This window comes from Nyctibius grandis, chromosome 1 (assembly GCF_013368605.1).
Source record: "Nyctibius grandis isolate bNycGra1 chromosome 1, bNycGra1.pri, whole genome shotgun sequence".
NCBI classification, from domain to species: Eukaryota; Metazoa; Chordata; class Aves; order Nyctibiiformes; family Nyctibiidae; genus Nyctibius; species Nyctibius grandis.
The window spans coordinates 11,821,453-11,840,529 of record NC_090658.1 but is presented as its reverse complement, the minus strand read 5'-3'; the positions used below and the strand labels follow the sequence as shown (position 1 = coordinate 11,840,529).

General features: G+C 39.2%; 1 protein-coding gene across 1 annotated transcript; it reads left to right on the top strand.

The window, feature by feature from the left end:
* The first annotated feature begins 131 nt into the window (after positions 1 to 131).
* Positions 132 to 17,847, top strand: MCM8 (minichromosome maintenance 8 homologous recombination repair factor). Its single transcript, XM_068405737.1, has 19 exons — positions 132 to 266; positions 611 to 769; positions 968 to 1,042; positions 1,550 to 1,632; positions 1,806 to 1,955; positions 2,708 to 2,811; positions 4,770 to 4,968; positions 5,908 to 5,993; positions 7,543 to 7,694; positions 8,760 to 8,958; positions 9,746 to 9,776; positions 10,061 to 10,201; positions 11,925 to 12,066; positions 12,686 to 12,881; positions 13,156 to 13,369; positions 14,320 to 14,529; positions 15,125 to 15,201; positions 15,689 to 15,878; positions 17,207 to 17,847. Exons 2-19 carry the CDS (start codon positions 655 to 657, stop codon positions 17,297 to 17,299), a joined length of 2,457 nt encoding a protein of 818 aa, XP_068261838.1. The 5' UTR covers positions 132 to 266; positions 611 to 654; the 3' UTR covers positions 17,300 to 17,847.
* The last annotated feature ends 1,230 nt before the right edge of the window (positions 17,848 to 19,077 follow it).

Here is a 19,077-nt window from a genome sequence, read left to right as displayed (position 1 = left end):
CCCTCGCGGGTGGGGGGTGCAGTGCGCATGCGCCGCCGGCCCGCCGTCGGCCCTGCCATTGGCGGGAGAGCGACGCATGCGCCAACGGCAGGACCGGCGGAGCCTGCGCGCTGAAGCGGCGCAAGCTAAAGGCGAGTGGGCCGGGTGAGACATCCCCCCACACACATGAGGGAAAGAGCCGGCCAATGAGGACCGGCGAGTCACGCCCCCTGCTCCATGGCAACGCCACATACTCCCTCGGGATTGGTCTCAGAGCCGGAAGTAAGGTATCGGCGCCAAAATAGAATGCTGCGGGGGGTGAGGGTTTCCCGGTCTCCTCGGGGGGCTGGTGGCCGTACGGTTCCTCCGGTGGGATACAAGCTGTCGAGAGCGGCGGCTGCTGGTACAGCGGAGGCTGATACAGTTATTTCGTCCCCTCATCGCTGGGGCCGCTTAACGAGGCGATTCTGCCTCCCCGGGCTCTCCGATGGGGAGAGGGAGGCCGGGTCTTCCGCAGGGCCTTCGAGGTACCACCTCAGGGCCTTCGCTCTTAGCCCCGCAGGCGAAGACCCCCTGGCAAATAACCCCAATTTAAATTTAATATCTTCTGTTAAAATTTCTGTTCCTTTAGCTCAGTTTGCTGTTGTGTCGCTAAACTGATGCCCGCGGAGTGAGATGAGCAGGGACCTCAGAGGCAGGGGATGTGCCCAGGGAAGAGGCTTTCAGCGGTGGCGAGGCGGATGGCGAGGCAGAGGACAGAAGGGAGGGTGGAAAAGACTGCCCGAACCTGGTGAGCCAGCTCCCGTGCTTCTCCCTGTTTTCTGAAGCCATAATGCTTTCAGAACAACCTTTTCTTTTGACCTACTTTTGCACCGGGTGATTACAGCTGGTTGCCTCCTGGTGCTCTAAAGGATCACTGAGAATAAAACCTGCAAAGTTTTAGTATCCACATTGTTTTAATCTCTGTTTTAATTTTTTTTTTTTGTAGTAAGATCTCGACTAGTTCAATCAACTTTGGACCAGTTTATTCCCTATAAGGGCTGGAAGCTTTATTTCTCTGAAGGTATTTTTAGACCAAAATTATATATAGCAAGTAGTTTATTCAATTTTTTTTAGAATTGGTTATAAGTAGAGGGGATAAGTTCAACAGAAAGCAACTAAATTTCCTGTCTGTTACATAAAAACACAAATACAATAGGGATTTCAGTCTTGTGGCATACTGTAATGTCTGTGGGCTCCAAACCTTGGAAAGGAATCTTGAATAATGTAAAATACAATCTCTCTTAAACCTGTTCAATTAGCCACATAAAACCTGCAGTCTATCAAAGACTGGAATATGCATACCTCTGCTGTACTTGATCCTATGTGCTTGTCCTGTGTCATCTTAGACAAAGTTCTAGTTTGTAACAGGTCTTATAACAGAACATTACTGGGATACTGTAGAGATCTATTATCTTGCTCAGCTTTGGAATGCAGAAAAATAATGGAAGAGAAATTGCTTGTTTGTGGTGTTTTGTGAAATGGAATTAATTATTTATGTCAATGACTAACATGGTATGTTTCTAATTAGCTTATGCTGACAAGTCTCCTTTTGTCCAGAAGACTCAAGCCTTTGAAAAATTTTTCATGCAACGCATTGAGCTTTATGATAAGGTAAGAGCAAAACAAAACACCTCCCCTCAACCTATTGTTGATACAATAACATTACAGATTTTATGCATTTTCTCCATATAAAATAATCTCCATCATAGATATGAAATATTTATGACACTATCTGGATGTGTTTAGAATTGGAAGTGTATTTAATAACTTAAAATGTTTCACAGGATGAAATAGAAAGAAAAGGAAGTATTCTTGTGGATTATAAGGAACTGATACAAGACAGAGAATTAACTAAATCAATACCAAATATATCTACTGAATTAAGGGATATGCCTCAGAAAATACTGCACTGTATGGGTCTGGCAATTCATCAGGTAAATATGATGTTCTAATACATAGAAGTATAACCCTCATAAAGAATCAGCGGGACTTGAAGGTAATTATGTTATAAAACCCAAATCTCTGTTTTTCTGTCTTACAGAAATTTACTGTTTATTCAAAACTCAGGCTCTTCTATCTCCACCACTTCTGTGTGGCCTACAAAATCATGTTTTGAAAATGCTTTCGTCTTGGTGCATTTTGCTTATTCATCATCAAAACAGTTGACTAAAACTAAGTGTAGTTCTAGCATTTATGTTACTCCCTATTGGGAGTTCTAATTCCTGGTGGTTTTTTAAAATGTACTGTGAGTTACCTGTGCTGTGTCCCCCACCTCATACAGCAGAACCATGGCCCTGGTGAGTGAATGGTGGGCAGATTCAAGAATTCCTGGCTCTGTTGAATGTCTCTCAAAGTAGCAATTGACTGCTTGTTGACAGGCAAGTTCTCAGATGTTTGTGCTTCGGTCAAACAAACCTCCACACATTGACCAGCATTAAAGATTACTGTATGCATTCTTTTTCTTTTTTAATTAAAGAAACAAACACAACAAATATGTTGATTTTAAATTCTCTTTAAAATGAAGCTTAACACTGTTCAGAAGCAGAAAAACACTTTAGCAGGGGTCACGGGACAGCAGAAGGCTCTTTAGACTTCAGCAGTGGCTCTAATTGTAAGGGATGGTAATCAAACTTAATAGCAAATTGAATCCATACTACATTTGTGTCTGCCTTTCTGTTCTGTCTAGGTGCTAACGAGGGACCTTGAAAGGCATGCTGCAGAGCTGCAGGTACAAGAAGGATTACCACTTGATGGAGAACCTATAATAAACGTGCCTCTCATTCATGCTAGGTAATGGGTGTTGAGTCTTTGTTTTGTTTGCAGTAGGATCTATTTGCCTCTTGTCTAATGGTTGTCAGAGTCCATGCATGGTGCTGAAGGCTTACCTATTTATTTTATTGAGAAACATGACTCTATAAAGCTATTTCCAGAAAAACTGTACATTTTGCTTTTTTTCTTCACCATGACAAAGGCTAAACTGTTATTGTGAAGACAAAAGCAAAATGAAACCTGCTTATAAGCTGAACAAACAGCTTATAACTAGAAAAGCTTATAAATAGAAAAGTAACTTATAAGTAGAACAGCTATTCTGTGAAACACATTGATTAAAAACAAGAGAAATGTATTTAAATTTCTGCTGTTTACTGGAGAAGTTGGGAAGGCATTATGATCTAGCCTTTTGGTGGCAGAAGGCTCATCTTCATAACGAAGTTGATTTGGAGGGTGTAGACCTAAACTACAACTGGTAATATTTATTATTCCTTGTATGAATTTTTTGACAGTGGTGTATGAGGTTGTGTTACTTCATACTAGCTTATATATATTAAAGGATTACTGGTAGAAAGTCTCAAGAATATTAATTCTAATTAATTAAACTTTAATTTGAAATGAAGAAGCTGAGGTTACAGTAATTCTGAACAAGCATGTACTTACAAGAACCATCATTACTGTTATTTTAAAAATGTTACTTTCCTTGAGTTCTTAATGAAACAAGCCCTTCGCACAATTTTTTTTTCTTTGTCAGAAGTTATGGCATCCCAGACTTCAGGAGTCTGAGAGGGACTGGGAGTGTAAGCCCTATTTGAGTTTGTTTTGGTTTGTTTTCCTGCTGGTGCTGTTTTGGTACAGGACAGCAGCACATCTGGGCGTGGCAGGTGGATTTAATTTGGAGGCTTGTCACACTACAATATATTTTGAAGTTTTGCATTATTATAAAACTGCACCCTTTTAATTACACAGTGTTTAGGAAAAACCTGTGGCCAAAAAGGTACATACAAGCTCTCAAATTCTAAGCGACAGTTATGGACTATTATCCTGTAGATGAAAGTATTCAATAAGTCAATAAAATATCATGCTCCTAAAACAGTTCTGCAGCATAGGCAGGGTTGAACAATGACATGGTGGCATTCAGGGTCCTAAGTGGAGGGAGCAGGGAAAACCCTGGATTTCAGGAGCCAGACTCTTCTCATTGGTGCCCAGTGACAGGACAAAAGACAGTAGGTACAAATTAAAACATTTGAAATTCCATGTGAAAGCAAGAAAATGCTCTTTTACTGGGAGAGAGGTTGTGTAGTCTTCATTCATGAACATATTCAAAACTCAACTGGACATGTACCTGGGCAACCTGCTTGAGCGGGGGGGTTGGACTAGACAACCTCATGAGGTCTGTTCCATGATAAACTATTCTGTCTAAAGTTTGTTATTCTGAATTATTTGGCAAGGTATTCCTTGTCATCCTTAACAAGGTGCAGTGTGTTGTACCTGATGACAAGTTTTTATGCCTTTGAAACACGAAAACTCGCCCTTCCTTTTGGAGCATAGGCATAATAAATCTTTGATCCTTTTGTGTTGCAAGTCTAAACTCTGGTCTCAATCTGAAATAATTCAAAGAGACGGTTATAGATGACTATAAAGTAATTTCTGCTGTATCACTAGTCTGTTGTTTACAGGAGGGAGGTGTCACTATATAAACTGAGTATACAGCTGTTGAGCTATGTACACTTGGGGAATGTTAAATGTTATGCTGCTTTCTAGAACAGGAATCAAAGACTATGCCATGGGTTCACAGACAATCTTTCTAATCATTGCTCTGGATTACTGTTAATAATTGGTGTGTAAACCTTTTTTGTTGTTGGGTGTTGGGATTTTTTTGTTTGTTTGGGTTTGGTGGGCTTTTTGTTTGGGCTTTTTTTTGTTCTGCATTTAAGTATGGTAAGCTTTCAAAATGTTAATGCTTAACTTTTGTGTAGAGTGTACAACTATGATCCACTAACTCAGCTGAAAAGCATTCGGGCCAACTGCTATGGAAAATATATTGCCTTGCGTGGTACTGTTGTGCGTGTCAGTAACATTAAGCCTCTGTGCACTAAGCTAGCTTTTGTATGTGGCACATGTGGAGATGTTCAGAGTGTTCCTCTACCTGATGGGAAATATACTCTTCCAACTAAGGTAAGTTAAAACCGTTTAACTTCATACTTTTCCTTTATCTGTAGTGATTTGACAAAACACAGCATCACTGGTATTAAAAAAAAAAAACAAACAAAAACAAAAACCAAACACTAATCTTTAAAGCTAGGTTAAACAACTGACACATGAGAAAAAATTAAACTTACCATGCAACTTTGTATTACTGCATACCCTTGTTACTTGAAAAAAATTGCATCCTGCTGAAACAAAAGCAGTATGTAGAAACTCCCTCAAATCTAGGGGGCGGGGGGGATCTCTTTTCACTTCCATTTTATCAGTTGTTTAAAAAGCCTCCTCCCTCTTGCTGTGGTGTTTTTCTATGCTTAATTTGAGGGGGGTTTTATGGGTTTTGTTTAGAACTTTATATTTTAATTTCACTGTTTATTGGGATTTAAAAAGTCATTAGACATAGGAAGCTGCCCAGTTTTTTTATGTTACCTCATGTGCTCAAGTGAAAAAAATATCTCCTCTGGAACATCTGCAAGTATTAAAAAACAAACAAACAAAAAAACCACACACACCAAAACAAACCACACCAAAAAATCACAACAAACAAACCACAAAAAAAAAAAACTAAACCAAAAAAATCAAACAAAACCAAACAAGAAACCCCCAACAAAGCCCCACAAAAACCAGCCTACCACCTTCCTCCCTCCAAAAAACTCAAACCAGTTCACCAAGGGGATCATACAATTTGGCTGTATTTGCTCTAACACCTATGAGTCAGGGTTCAGGTGTCTGTGCTTGATAGCTCTTCATTAATTATGTATGTGCTAATTTGTAGTCCTAATTTAACTAGCTTTTTTCCTGAAATGATATTAATGAATGACATTGCTTTGCTTTTTTTAAACCAAATAAGGCAATTTCAAATTACAATTTAAAAAAAACATTGAGAATGAATTAGAATTACTGTTGTTACAGTGCCTTGTTCCTGAGTGCCGTGGCCGGTCCTTCACAGCTGACAGAAGCTCTCCTTTAACCACTACAGTGGACTGGCAGTCTGTTAAGTATGCATGTCTTCACTTCTTCTGCACAAAAATGTAATGCAATGGGGTAGTCAAAAAGTGACAGGATGGCTCATTCCATGTTACACTGTGTAATTTTAATAATCTTATTATTTTGCAGCAAGCACTCTTCAAAATTTGTATTACAAAGCAGTTGTTTTATCCAAGCACTAGCATACTTGTATATTAAACCTACCCAATACAATAGCTTCTTGGAAATTCCTCCTACTATGACTGAGTTCTTTAAGTAATGTTCAGTTTGTGCTCTTTGCAGCTTTTCTCAATCACTTCTGCTTGCATCTGTTATTTAATGATTACTTTTAATGAGCTGTAAGTCAGCTAAAAAAGCCCTATGAAATTACATTGGTCAGCTGTGACAGTTGACTTGAATGAACTGAAAGTAAATTTGGGGGTTAAAAGTCTTAGTTTGAAGTGATATTGATTGTGTCCCCCAGCCCTTAAGGTACACTCAGTAGAAGGAAATAGTGTTGTGCCTGCCGGTTCATCTGCTTTCTATGTCTAACCAGCAAGTAGGTGTGACTAAAATTTGTGAGACCTTTGCTATGGGGGAACAAGTCACAGTTTCTACAGAAATCAATGTTAAAGTGTAGGAAGGTGGATGGTGGATCTGGTTTTCGTCGCTTCCATCTTGCTACGCGCAATTAGCGCTACGACCATCCTACTATTGCCCAAGAATATACGTTCAGAAGAGTTTGATGTGTTGTTTCTTGTCCATCCTGTTAGCTTACTGCAGTAAGGGTGTCAGCTTGGAAAAAACTGGACTCTGCTTACTTTTTCCCCCCTTCTTACATTCAGATTCTGTAAGTTCACGTGCTCTGTAACAAAAGTCTTATTGTGCCAAATGACATCTAAATATGTTTGGTTTTATTAATGTTCTGTAATAAAAGTAATTTCAAAATGCATTTAAGAAACAGTGCTGACATTGTTGTCAGCAGCTCCAGAGGGTGCTGTTTATCACTGCTTCTTAAGAAAAGCTTGATGCTGAGCTTCAAGGAAAACTAAGAGAGCTCTAAGTGTAGAGCCAAAACTGGAACCTTTCAAGGAACTTGTTAGTTGCTAGTCTTTTACAACTATACAAAGAGTGAGCTACTGTTCTTGTTATGGTCAGAGGAATTTCTTGGGCTTTCATAGGGTTAGAATGCCAATTAAGCATTCATCAGGGCTATAATGTCTGGCTTCTTAATTTTTGTATATGAGTTCCATCTTATTTCATGTACTGTACTTATTTCTACATGCACGTGCTCATCAGTGCTAGAAAAATCTGACTTTTGACTTTTATTATTTCTGGAGTTCATAGTTATTGTCTTTCTGGGTTTTATGCGTAATGTATGCCCATTTATTAAATTCTGAACTGAAAATTCTGTTTCTCCAAATTCAGGACTGCTGTTTCTAGAGTTTATCAGGGCATTTCTGCTGTCTCCCTTTTCAATTTGGAAAGGATTGGTTGGAAGCACCCAGCTGCAGATCCTGTATGCTGTAATAGAATTGGAAGTGTTATGCATGGAGTGTACGCTCACCTTGTGTTTTGCAGGGTGCAGGAGCTCATGTCAGATGATCAGCGAGAAGCCGGCCGAATCCCTCGCACAATCGAATGTGAGCTGGTTCAAGATCTTGTGGACAGCTGCGTCCCAGGAGATATGGTCACTATTACAGGAGTAGTAAAGGTGTCAAGCACTGAGGAAGGTAAAATACATCATTTGAGAACACCTTTTTCCTAGGGTGGGGCTTTTTCTAGTGATTACACAAGAAGAACAACAGCCATCCACCTTAACGTGAGCTCTCAAAGTTGTAAGTGTAAATAAGTATGTATTTCTTCAGAAGTTCCTGAAGCTTTGTAATGAGGAGTGATTTTGAAAAAGCCACAAGCAGTGCTGCCCAAGAGGAGCACTGTCTCTAACATCCACTGACAGAGAGGGTGTTTCACAACCCACTGGTCTATACAGAACGATGGTCCTGAATCTGAAGTGCCAGCCTGACATCTGATTTAGTATGTCAGCTGACAGGAAAGCCTTCTCTGGACCACTAATGTAGGGCAAACATCCTTATTTCCTGAAGTCTCACTGAGACTCGTTATTTGCTTAACCTTTTCCCTTTAAAGTTTCCTTCAAATGATAGGAAAACTGTCACACTGTTGTGAAGGAGTATTATCTTTCTTAGCCTAGTGCTCCCTGGAGAAATTGTACAACTTTTTTTTTTTCTTTTTTCCTTTTTTTAATCCAAAATGAAGAAATATGTTGTACACGTCTGTAATAAAATACATTGCAGATAACTGCAGTACTGATTTAATGTGAGACCGCATTCTCTGCTCAGTAATCATTGGGGGATATAAAGAATGATTAATTATTAAGCTACATGTTTAATTCTTCTGCACTGTGGATTTTTTCCCTCTAAATATTGAGTAGAAACTTTTTATATTCAACTTTTATTTGACTAGAATAATGCGATAACTTAAAATTCCTGGAAAACTTCATTTATTCTGGGAGAAAATTCTCTCTATACACATACACATTTCTAATCCAGTAAAATATTTTATTGTGTACCTAAATGGAGGGAACTCAACGAACAAACGTAACTAGAAACTTACTTGGCATCAATTTTTGACAATGCAGATGTTCAATTACTTAACTATGAACATTTTGCTTATGGCTGTACTTAATATTTCTGAATTACCCTATGCCGTTTGCAAATAACATCAGTACTTAACGACTGAAAAAATATTCCTTCATCCTGTCTTGATTTTTCTAACAGGAGCTTCTAAAAATAAGACTGACAAGTGTATGTTCTTGTTGTACATTGAGGCAAATTCTGTCAGCAACAGTAAAGGACAAAAAACAAAGAATTTTGATGATGAGACGTTTCAAAGATCATTCATGGAGTTTTCACTTAAAGACCTCTATGCTGTTCAAGAAATTCAAGCTGAGGAAAATCTGTTCAGGCTCATCGTGAAGTAAGTTGTGTCAGATAGACCTAGACTAGGTCTACAATTAGACTTCTGAATCAGCATGACCACATTCAGACAAATGTGACAGCTCACCCTAAAGCTATCAAATGTCTAAGGCTTGTGCAATAGATACCACAGAGATTTAACAAACTTTAGTGGGCAAGGGGCTTGGGAAGAAGTGAAAGTATTGCAGTGGGGATGTTAGGGCTTTGGGAAGGATTTAAGGACACAGGGAAATGATGAGTGTTTTAGTTCAACCCTGAGACAGAAAGCTATGGGTAAAAAAAACCTAATTACTTAATTCTGCTCCTCACTGAGTAAATTCAACTCATGACTGCTTTTCTACAGCAGAGGAAAGAGGTGCAAGAACTGAGCAGAGGGTGTGAAAGACCCTCAGTTCAGACCCAGAAGTACTCTTCTATCTGGACTGTCCCTCAGGCCCTCCCAGTGAAGTCAAAAAACAGGAAACTAGCACCTTTAAAAGTAGGGTTGCAGGAAGTTACTTCATTAAGATAAGAATGGGTGCAGAAATCACTGGGAAACTGGTTTCCCTCTGTGTTTGTGTGAACTCACATGAAAGGCTTTTATTTCAAGCATATCTGGTTATCTGAAAATTTCAAGAAATTTGATGCTGCTGATTTAAACTGATTCTGGTGGAAATTCAGCGACAGCTAAACAAAAGCTTTATATGTTTATAGGGGTATTCTGTGACAAGAGAGATGGAACAAGTGATTATTTAATAGTAATACAAGATTTATATTCCCCTTATGTTACAGTGTTCTTTGTTTTCCAGCTCTCTTTGTCCTGCAATCTATGGCCATGAGGTAAGTAATTTAACACCTCTGCTTGCAACTTCAGTTTGAAATGTTTATGCCACAGTAAACTCCTAAGGGTTTTATAAAGCTTATCTGGGGTGTGGGTAAGGGGCAGGGACTGTATTTACAGGTGACTGTGACTCACAGTCACTTTCAGTGACAAGGAGGTGGCAGCCTTATACCCTTAAGTTCAGCCATCCAGAAGGAAAGGGTTATTACAGCCAATTCTAGGGAACTGTCAGCATTTGTCACCGTGATCAAATACTTATTAGTGTTGGTATGTACCACTACAGATTGTAAAGGCAGGTTTGGCCCTGGCGTTATTTGGAGGATGTCAGAAGTTTGTAGATGACAAGAACAGAATCCCGGTGCGAGGAGATCCACATGTTCTGGTCGTTGGAGATCCAGGATTAGGAAAAAGTCAAATGTTGCAAGTATGGGTTGACTTATTTCTATTGCGTGATTCTATTTTTCTCCAATTCCTTGCTAACTTTACTTCTCTTAAGCATAGTAGGACAGCTGTGCTAAGACAAAAGGGTTGCTTGAGCCTAGCTGGAGCTATCTTTTCATGTAGGATGCCTCAAATATAGGATAGGATAGTACCCCAAGGGGTCCTCTGCTGTCCTCTCCTTGCAGAAGGGATCCAGCCTGTTAAAACACTTACCAAAGTAGGTATACTTGGTCAAGCCTGTGGGCTTTCAAGTATAGGCTTGCTGTCCTGCCCTTATATAGTTTTGGTTGGTTTGTTTTGTTTTTTTTTTTTACCAACCCTTTTTCCCAGTGAGGAGTTTCACTCCTTCCTATCTTCATTTAGCTGATCCATTGGCAAATAAAATAAATACACTCTTGGAACTAACACAACTTTAAATACCATGTCACTCAGGTTCTGTGAGGTTTCCTTCCATTCTCTTACCCTATTTCTATGTTGCTAGCACAGATCTTGGCTTTTTGGGAAAGGGACCTGCTGCTGTGTTTAGGTTTTAATCTTGGTGGGCATTTCTGCATGACTGTGACAAAATCAGTTAGTAATAGAATTTTTTCATCTTAAACTGAATGGTTTTAAAGTTCCATGTCTTTTTCCATGGTTACTGTGAAGTGCAAGAGGGACAGAGTTCACCTAGACCTGCAGCATTGCATGCCTCATTTAAAAAGACTGAGTCTTTCTAATGTGGACATGTTATGTTAAGATATGGCTTGCAATAACTTAACCAAAGTGATGGATTTGTATGCAAGCATCTTGGCAAACAAATTTTTTAATTATTTTTTCATTGAATAGGGACTCTGTAGCATACAGTAGATGATTTGTTTTTTCACATCATTACTAAATAATGTAATGCCATTCAAAAAAAGCTAGTAATCTGTTCCTCAGATAAGACCTTGAAACAAGGCTCCTCTCAGTCATCACTGTCACAGAAAAAAGATCCCAAGGACAAAACCAAAGCCAGGGATTGTTTTTTTTTTTTTGTTTGGTTGTTTTTTTTTAATTCAATACTCAGTGCCTGTCACATATCTGGTACTAAGCAAATATGCTTTGGGTGTTGTCTTTTAAATAAAACAGAGGCACCAGTAACTATAGAGAATTACGGGGAAATCCAGTTATAACTGTGTTCTAAGCAAATCTAACTGCAACATGTCTGTGTTCAAGCTTACCATGCTTTGCTTTTCTAGTTCGTATTTCAAATTTTAGGCTGCTTTCTGGATACTAGAGGCATGGAGAAGACTAGGACTGTCTTTTATTCCCTAGTTATGGGAGGAACTATGCATGCTTCCTCTGAAGCAGCATGTGTGAAGCACTAGGACAAGATATTGGTCTAAACAGACACTGGGGTCTGAAGATACAGAAACTATCTGTGATTCTGTGACGGATAGCGTGTCCCCAAGCATTTCAACATACTTTGCAATTTAAGTGCTGTGACCAAGGTCCTAGTAGTTTTGATAACACAGTAGACATGGCTGTGCTGCAAGTATTAGGACCAAAGTTATTCTTACTGTTTTGCAGAAGTATGTCTCTTGGGGTTGCAAGGAGTTACGATTTTACTGTTGAGGCACGTTAAGCAGAAAGAAACAAATTTGGGTTTACTTTGAATTGTTTCTCTAGAATACAGTTTATGAAATTTTTCACCTTGGAGAGAGAAAAAGTATTTATTTCTCTTCTAGGCAGTATGTAATGTTGCTCCTCGAGGCGTGTATGTTTGTGGCAATACTTCCACCAGCTCTGGCCTGACTGTTACACTGTCTAGAGATGGCGCTTCTGGAGACTTTGCCTTGGAAGCTGGTGCTTTAGTGCTTGGAGATCAAGGTAATACTTGTAACACTACAGATTTTGTATGAACAAATGTGGAGGCGGGGTATGCTGCTGAGTCTAAGGTTCACTACAGTGCTTGCATAATTGTGGACTAAAAATGTAAATTTGAAGTATGATATTGGCTTTCCATGTCTTGAAGTTCTGAGCTTCTCCAGTGACTTCTCTGGAGGTGATTCCTGCTTTCCTAGGGCTTAGGATATGTATGAAACTGGAGTTCTGCAGTTCACATACCAGCCTTACTTAATGAGTCAAAGAACTAGGATTTCCTTGTTGAGAAATCTCTGACTTAATGGCAGCTGCTGGACTCTTACTGTTTTTTGAAAAATAGCTGGCTTATGAGATTTGTTGTCTGTTTCTATTTTTAAAAAAAAAGCTTGTTTTGTCACCTTAATGTGTAATCAAGACACTGCTTCTGTGAGCCAGGCCAACTTCGGAATGGTTCAGCTGTGGCACCATGAAATGAAAACAAACCTTGCTGAAATGAAGACTTGGTCCGACGTCTCCTGTAGTCCTTAGGATTAGACTTCTGATGTAGCACTGAATTGTAGCATACACTTGTCCATCAGTTAATGTGTTCTCTAACAAGTCTTTGTCCTGTATTAATTGCTTGCAGGAATTTGTGGAATAGATGAATTTGATAAGATGGGAAGCCAGCATCAGGCTTTGTTGGAAGCCATGGAACAGCAAAGCATCAGCCTTGCCAAGGCTGGCATCGTTTGCAGTTTGCCAGCTCGGACGTCTATTGTTGCTGCAGCAAACCCAGTTGGAGGACATTATAACAAAGCCAAAACAGTGTCTGAGAACTTGAAGTGAGCACTTCCTGAAATACTGCTTATATAGTTCACATTCAGGAGTAGATGCTTCTGGCAGTCTTGTAGCTTGTACGTAATTGCTTTCTAGTTTCCTGGAGCTTGAACACAAACTTACTGTAATAATTTTTCATGGCTTTTGAGAGAGAAATTGCTGTTCTACTTTACTCTGAATGAATGGGACAGGATTTTTTAAGTGTCTTTGAAGTGGAGCAGAGTTACTATAATTTTTCCATTTCTTAAGCACTGTGTGGTTTTCTTATCTTTACTCTAGAATGGGGAGTGCTTTACTGTCGAGATTTGATTTGGTTTTCATTTTGCTGGACACCCCAAATGAAGATCACGATCACTTGCTGTCTGAGCATGTGATGGCAATCCGAGCTGGAAAGCAGACAGCGTGCAGCAGTGCTGTTGTGACTCGTACCAACACACAAGATCGTTCTGTTCTTGAAGTTGTTTCAGACCGACCGCTGCTTGAAAGACTAAAGGTAGGACTTGTCCTGTGACTGATGCTATGCCCCTTCCTGTGGTGTTCCTTCAGTGGGACCTGGCAACCCTGACCTGGTGGATGTCCTCAGTCTCTCACTCCCATTCTTCTCATGATAATTGGCTCTGAATTAAAAAGGAAGAATTTAAGGCTCCAGCAACCAGTTTCTATCAACTGTCTGTTGTAGCTAACATTACCCACCCTGCTGGAGCTGCTAAAGATGTGTCTCCTTCTGTCTTCATCTCCACACCAAAGAGAATTTATTAGCTGAGCTGTTTTTTTTTTGCGGTAGCGACAAGACAATTCGCATGAGATGCTCTAAAGCAAATTTGCTGTGTTAGATTTCAATAAAGAGCTACAGAACTAGACTGGATATAATAATTTGTTATAACACTGTGCTGTGAAGTACTGAATCCAAACAAAGCAGTGTGTGAACAAATCCTTGGGCATCTGCAACTCATGACAGATTTAGGGATTATAGGAGAGGAAGCATATTTCTTGTTAAACTTAAGTGATCCATTTGAGGGCTGATATTGCCAAATTCCAAGTCTTGGGAGAAATATCCCCTACTGGAGCTGATGCCATGCCCTTTTGGAAACGGGATATCAGCATCGATGGTTTAATCTTTTGTGGAGCTGTATCTTCTAACAATTGGGAAACTGGATTTTCTCTTTTTGAGAAAGAATTCTTGATATAGTTGAATCATATTTGCACTTCTTATTGTTGCAAATGAGAAGCTTTGGATGCTTTTTCTGAAATGGCCAAGTGTGTTTAATTACATATCTAAGCATGGTGTATGGACTTTTTAAGTACACAGTTCATACATGAAGCACTAAAGCCCTTACAGTGAAGATTTTACCAGATAGAGCATAGAAGATGAAGATTTTGTGTTAAAATTTTTATTGTATAGGGCTCTGACAGACAAATCTAAGCTCTTTGTAATTGCATTAGATCTTACCAGGAGAAAACTTTGATGCCATTCCACACCAGCTCCTGAGGAAGTATGTTGGATATGCTCGTCAGTATGTTCACCCAAATTTATCTCCAGAAGCTGCTCAGGTCCTCCAGGAATTCTACCTCGAGCTCCGGAAACAGAACCAAGGAGTAGACAGCACACCAATCACCACGAGGCAGCTAGAGTCACTGATTCGACTTACGGAGGTAAATGCAAGCTCTAATACTTAAGAGATCGAAAGCAAAGGGATTATTCCTAAACTACTACTGATAGCCTATAAGTTTTGACAGGTTATTCAGTGCTCTGCTTTTTTGTTGTGTTTAAAAGAAAAAAAAAAAAAGTGAGAATGCAAGAGACTTACAAATGTGTAAGAGCTACTATTGCTTAAAGCCTCTTATAAAGTAAAACACTCTTGAGAGGGTGGAAAGAGAATCTATTACATTCTCCCAAAAGGAGAAAAAATAGGTGCAGGCAGGAACAAGCTGCTGCCTATCTTGAGCTTAAACTGCTGCTATTTTCCCTAACACTATGCCTTAATAGCACTATTTGTGATCTGCTGCTTCCCAAGAATACACTGTTAAAAAGCAAATAAACGTCAAGCTGCAGCCTAATAATGCGAGTATACAGGAGATGACACTGAAACGCTATCGAATAGAGGAATCTTCCTCTAAATCCTGTAGGCTGAGGTTCCACCTCTGCTCCAAAAACTTGTGCTTGTTATAGAGCAACTGTAGGCTTTTTTTCACATCAGCTATAATAATCTTAAATACACCTTTGTGGGCTTTTTTGTGTTGTTTTAAGGCACGATCAAGGCTGGAATTAAGGGAGAAATCTACCAAAGAAGATGCTGAGGATGTAATAGAAATAATGAAATACAGGTAATACACACTGCCTTAAAAAGAAATAAAGCATCACAGTGCTAGTCATTCTAAGACTTTTTTTAATACAGACACACAAACACAATGCAGAAATGACTTTATCAAGTTTAGGCCCATGATACCAATATTCAGATTTGTTACCTCTTCTTTAAAAACTGACAGCAGCCCTAAATTGAATACGATCACTTGACCTTTGCGTTGTATCATCATAGCGGTTATGAATATCAGTGCGCAGTAATTTAGACATGCGGCACTGCCAAAGGTTTTTCTCTTGTGTGATTACTCTCTGTTGTGGTTGAACAATTTAAGTTCAAAAGTGACTTGGGCAGATGCTTAGTCTAAGTTCCCTAGATAGGAAACCATCCCCTAGTAAGAAAGTCACTATGTGGCTTCTGAGAACTTAGTGTCTCAAGCAGTTACGTTTCAGGAAGCAAATGAATGCATTCTTGCTTTTACCTCCTGTTGATCTTTTTTTATATGTTTTTAGCATGCTGGGAACCTACTCGGATGAGTTTGGAAAACTAGACTTTGAACGTTCACAGCATGGGTCTGGGATGAGCAATCGGTCACAAGCAAAAAGATTTGTTTCTGTCCTTAACAGTATTGCAGAGAGAACTTACAACAACCTCTTTGACTTGCAACAGCTTCGACAGATTGCGAAGGAGCTACAAATACGAGTAGGTTTGGAAATCAAGTATTTCTTCAACAGCAAACTGCAAGACCAGTCAAAACTATTTCTTGCAAAATGAAAATTGGAAAAGGCACATCTGTTGTGCCTCTCTGCAATGAACTGAAATAAGCAGTGTTTGCTTCTTTTAGGCTGAACACTCTTCCTGAATTGCCTTTCTCTGTAAGCTTTACTAATCTCACTAGCTGTTTGACAGTAACAGCTCCTTGCACTAGTAAGAGTTGATTCTGCCTCTGAAGCTGGTCCTTAACAAGATTCTGCTTTGTTTCGTGAAAGACAATTTGGGTTTCAGTATACTTTCCTTCCTCTGGCTCCCCAGGGGACATACCTATTTTAATTCCCAAATTCAGACTGTTGGGTATTTGTGTTTTGTTCCAGCACTGCACTGGCATTTCTGCTTGGCCTTCTCTGGCCCAAATGTGCTTTTTGGGTTTTCATTCCTGCTTCAAGGATCCTAATGTTGTAACTTGATAGGAATATCATGTAGGATACAGGGCCACAAATGTGTTTCATCCTGTAATTGAGTTGCATTCTGTACTTGTGGGGGATTTCAGGCAAACAAAATTATCGATAGCTAATTCTACTTTTTGCTTCATGATAAAAAGCTTTAAATGCCAATATAAAACTTAAAACTGGATTTCAGGTGTAATGAGTGAAAAATAGTGATAATTAATTTCTCTTTATGGAACTTATTATGGGCAATAATGCTGTTCTTTCTGTTACCTTGTTAACCTGCTTTGGCCTGCTGGGGGAAGATGGCTTCAGTCGCTGAAGTTGTTCAGATGTTGACTGTACATAAGACTGGATTTGGTGTGCATCCTGTCTGACAGAACACGTTATTGCCAGCTCTCTTCTCACATGATCGATCATTAAGTGACTACTTACTTAAAGCCAATTTAATTAATTTGAATTTTCCCTTTATATAGAGAATATTTTTTGCCCATTCAAAGTTCTATACCTGTAACAAATACTTGGAAATTGGTGAGAGTTGTAGAAATTGGACTTTTGTTTGGTAGATACTTGTGCCTCAGAACTTGGATTTATACATATCTAACTCTGTATACTTTCTGCACGTCATAAAGTGGAGAACACTTGTTCTATGTAACTTGTTCTAGTAAAAACAGTCTGTGAGTAAAGCACAAAAGGGTGCAACTGACTGCATGCCACCTCCTAGTAGGTCAGCCATTTGCTAAGGAAACCACCCTGTTCTTAGTTCACTTTATTTCACTAAGTTCTTTTAAACTGTTTATGGTGCTTTACATCAGGTAAAATGTCATTCTTCCAATTTGATATTTATTTTTGTCTTTCTTTTCCTAGGTATCTGATTTTGAAAGCTTTATTGGATCCCTAAATGATCAGGGTTATCTTTTGAAAAAAGGTTCCAGAGTTTATCAGCTTCAGACTATGTGAAAAGAGTCACTGTGTTAAACTTTCTTCAGATGTAATTGCTATATCTGGAATGGACTGGTGGACCTGGAGCAACAAAGCACTGCTGGCACTGTCACTTAATGAGGTGTGAGATTCCATTTTGGAAACTCGCAGTGCCCATAGGCTTGATTTAAGCTGCCATAGGACAAACTGACATGTGGTATTGCTGCTTGACTCATCCTATAGGTCTGCTAGCCCAAATGAAACCATGGAAGACCAGCATGTACTTCATCATCCGTGAGGAGTGGAAAGTATATTTTATATTGTTATCACAGTGCCAGAGCAGGTTTTACTTCCAAACTTAGTGATGTTGGACTCACAAATTTAAAAGCAGAAATCTTTCATGAGAAGATGATGAGTTGCATTTTTAGCACTGTAGTTTATCTGAGGAATTTAAAGTATAGAAATGTTTCCAAGAAGTTGGGAACCTTCAGGTTGAGACAACACAGTTTTGTAGCTGTGAGAAGTGATACTTTATCGAAACTGACTTAAGTTTCTGCTTTCAGCTCTGTATTTATTGGTCTTTGTAGCTGAGATTTTATTTGAAATGCAAGTCTGATTTAAGAAGACATCCTTATTACAATATTTAATTTGTAAAACAGGAATTGGATTTTATTTGTCTTTCATTAAACTTTATATGTGAGAAATCTCTGATTTGTTCAAGAGCATTATACAGTAACAGTGAACACTGGTGTGGCTGTTAATGGCCATTACAAGACACGTAACACAAACATGTTGTGTGTTTCTGTGTAACTGTTCCTGGCACAGCAGAATGCGTGTTCTGCAAGAGCAAAGCACTGAATGTTTCCTGACTTATGAAATCAGAATCATGGTCTAGTGCAATAAAAGGGCCAAGGAGAAGCTTTCTCTGTAAGTATAAAAAAAAACAACCAAAACCAAAACAAAACACAAACAAAACAAAAAAAACAAACACCCCCAATTTTAAAAAAATTCAAGAATGAATTTCTGATACTTCTGTTTTCCGCTCTTTATTTCTAAGGTATGATGTGATACATGCAGTGTAAGAAGAAAAAAGCTTCATTATTTCTACCTCTCTCTGTTGACATAAGGATTTGATCTACAGTATGCTTCCACAGCAATTTTAAGATGTTCTCTCAAATCTGTGAAGCTCCTATTTTCATATAAAACTGCTTGATCCTGCCTCAGTGTGAACCTACTTCAACATACTTGAAATTGAAAAGTAGTTTGACAGATGAGATGCTTAAGGCAAAATACAGAACTATAATTTCTTAATATGAACAGTCTCTTCTTGCCAGGTTTTGTTTGCTCGTTATGGTAACTGGGGTTAAGGGCTTTTTTAATGTGTAATCTGCCAGTCAGGTGGGCATACACTAGTTGTCACTTGTCCCTAAGTGTAATCTGCCAGTCAGGTGGGCATACACTAGTTGTCACTTGTCCCTAAGTGTTAGCGTTTGGGCAGCAGAGGAGATACACCTTCTTGCCAAGTGGGAGTTAGTGCTACAGGAGGAGGCAACCTACTGTATCAACTGAAAGGAACTAGGTGTTGGACATTGATTTTCATCTTTGCTGACAGATTAATGCAGGGTTTGGGTGGGGTTTGTTGTTTTTTTTTTTTGATGTAGAAGAAACCTTCTCAAGGCAGGGCACAATATAAGCAGGGCATAATGGGTAGAGGACAGAACTGGAATTTTGGAAGTGGGGTTCCACCTTCCCTTCTCTGCAATTCTAGGGCCTGTGCTCAGAACCATGGCATGGTGGAGGGGGGAAGGGACCCACTC

Excerpts from the sequence above, each read along its gene's own strand:
- MCM8 (XM_068405737.1), top strand. The coding sequence starts at position 655 with ATGAGCAGGGACCTCAGAGGCAGGGGATGTGCCCAGGGAAGAGGCTTT. Across the intron at positions 4,969-5,907 it reads AATATACTCTTCCAACTAAG|TGCCTTGTTCCTGAGTGCCG; the intron begins GTAAGTTAAAAC and ends CTGTTGTTACAG. Across the intron at positions 7,695-8,759 it reads GGTGTCAAGCACTGAGGAAG|GAGCTTCTAAAAATAAGACT; the intron begins GTAAAATACATC and ends TTTTTCTAACAG.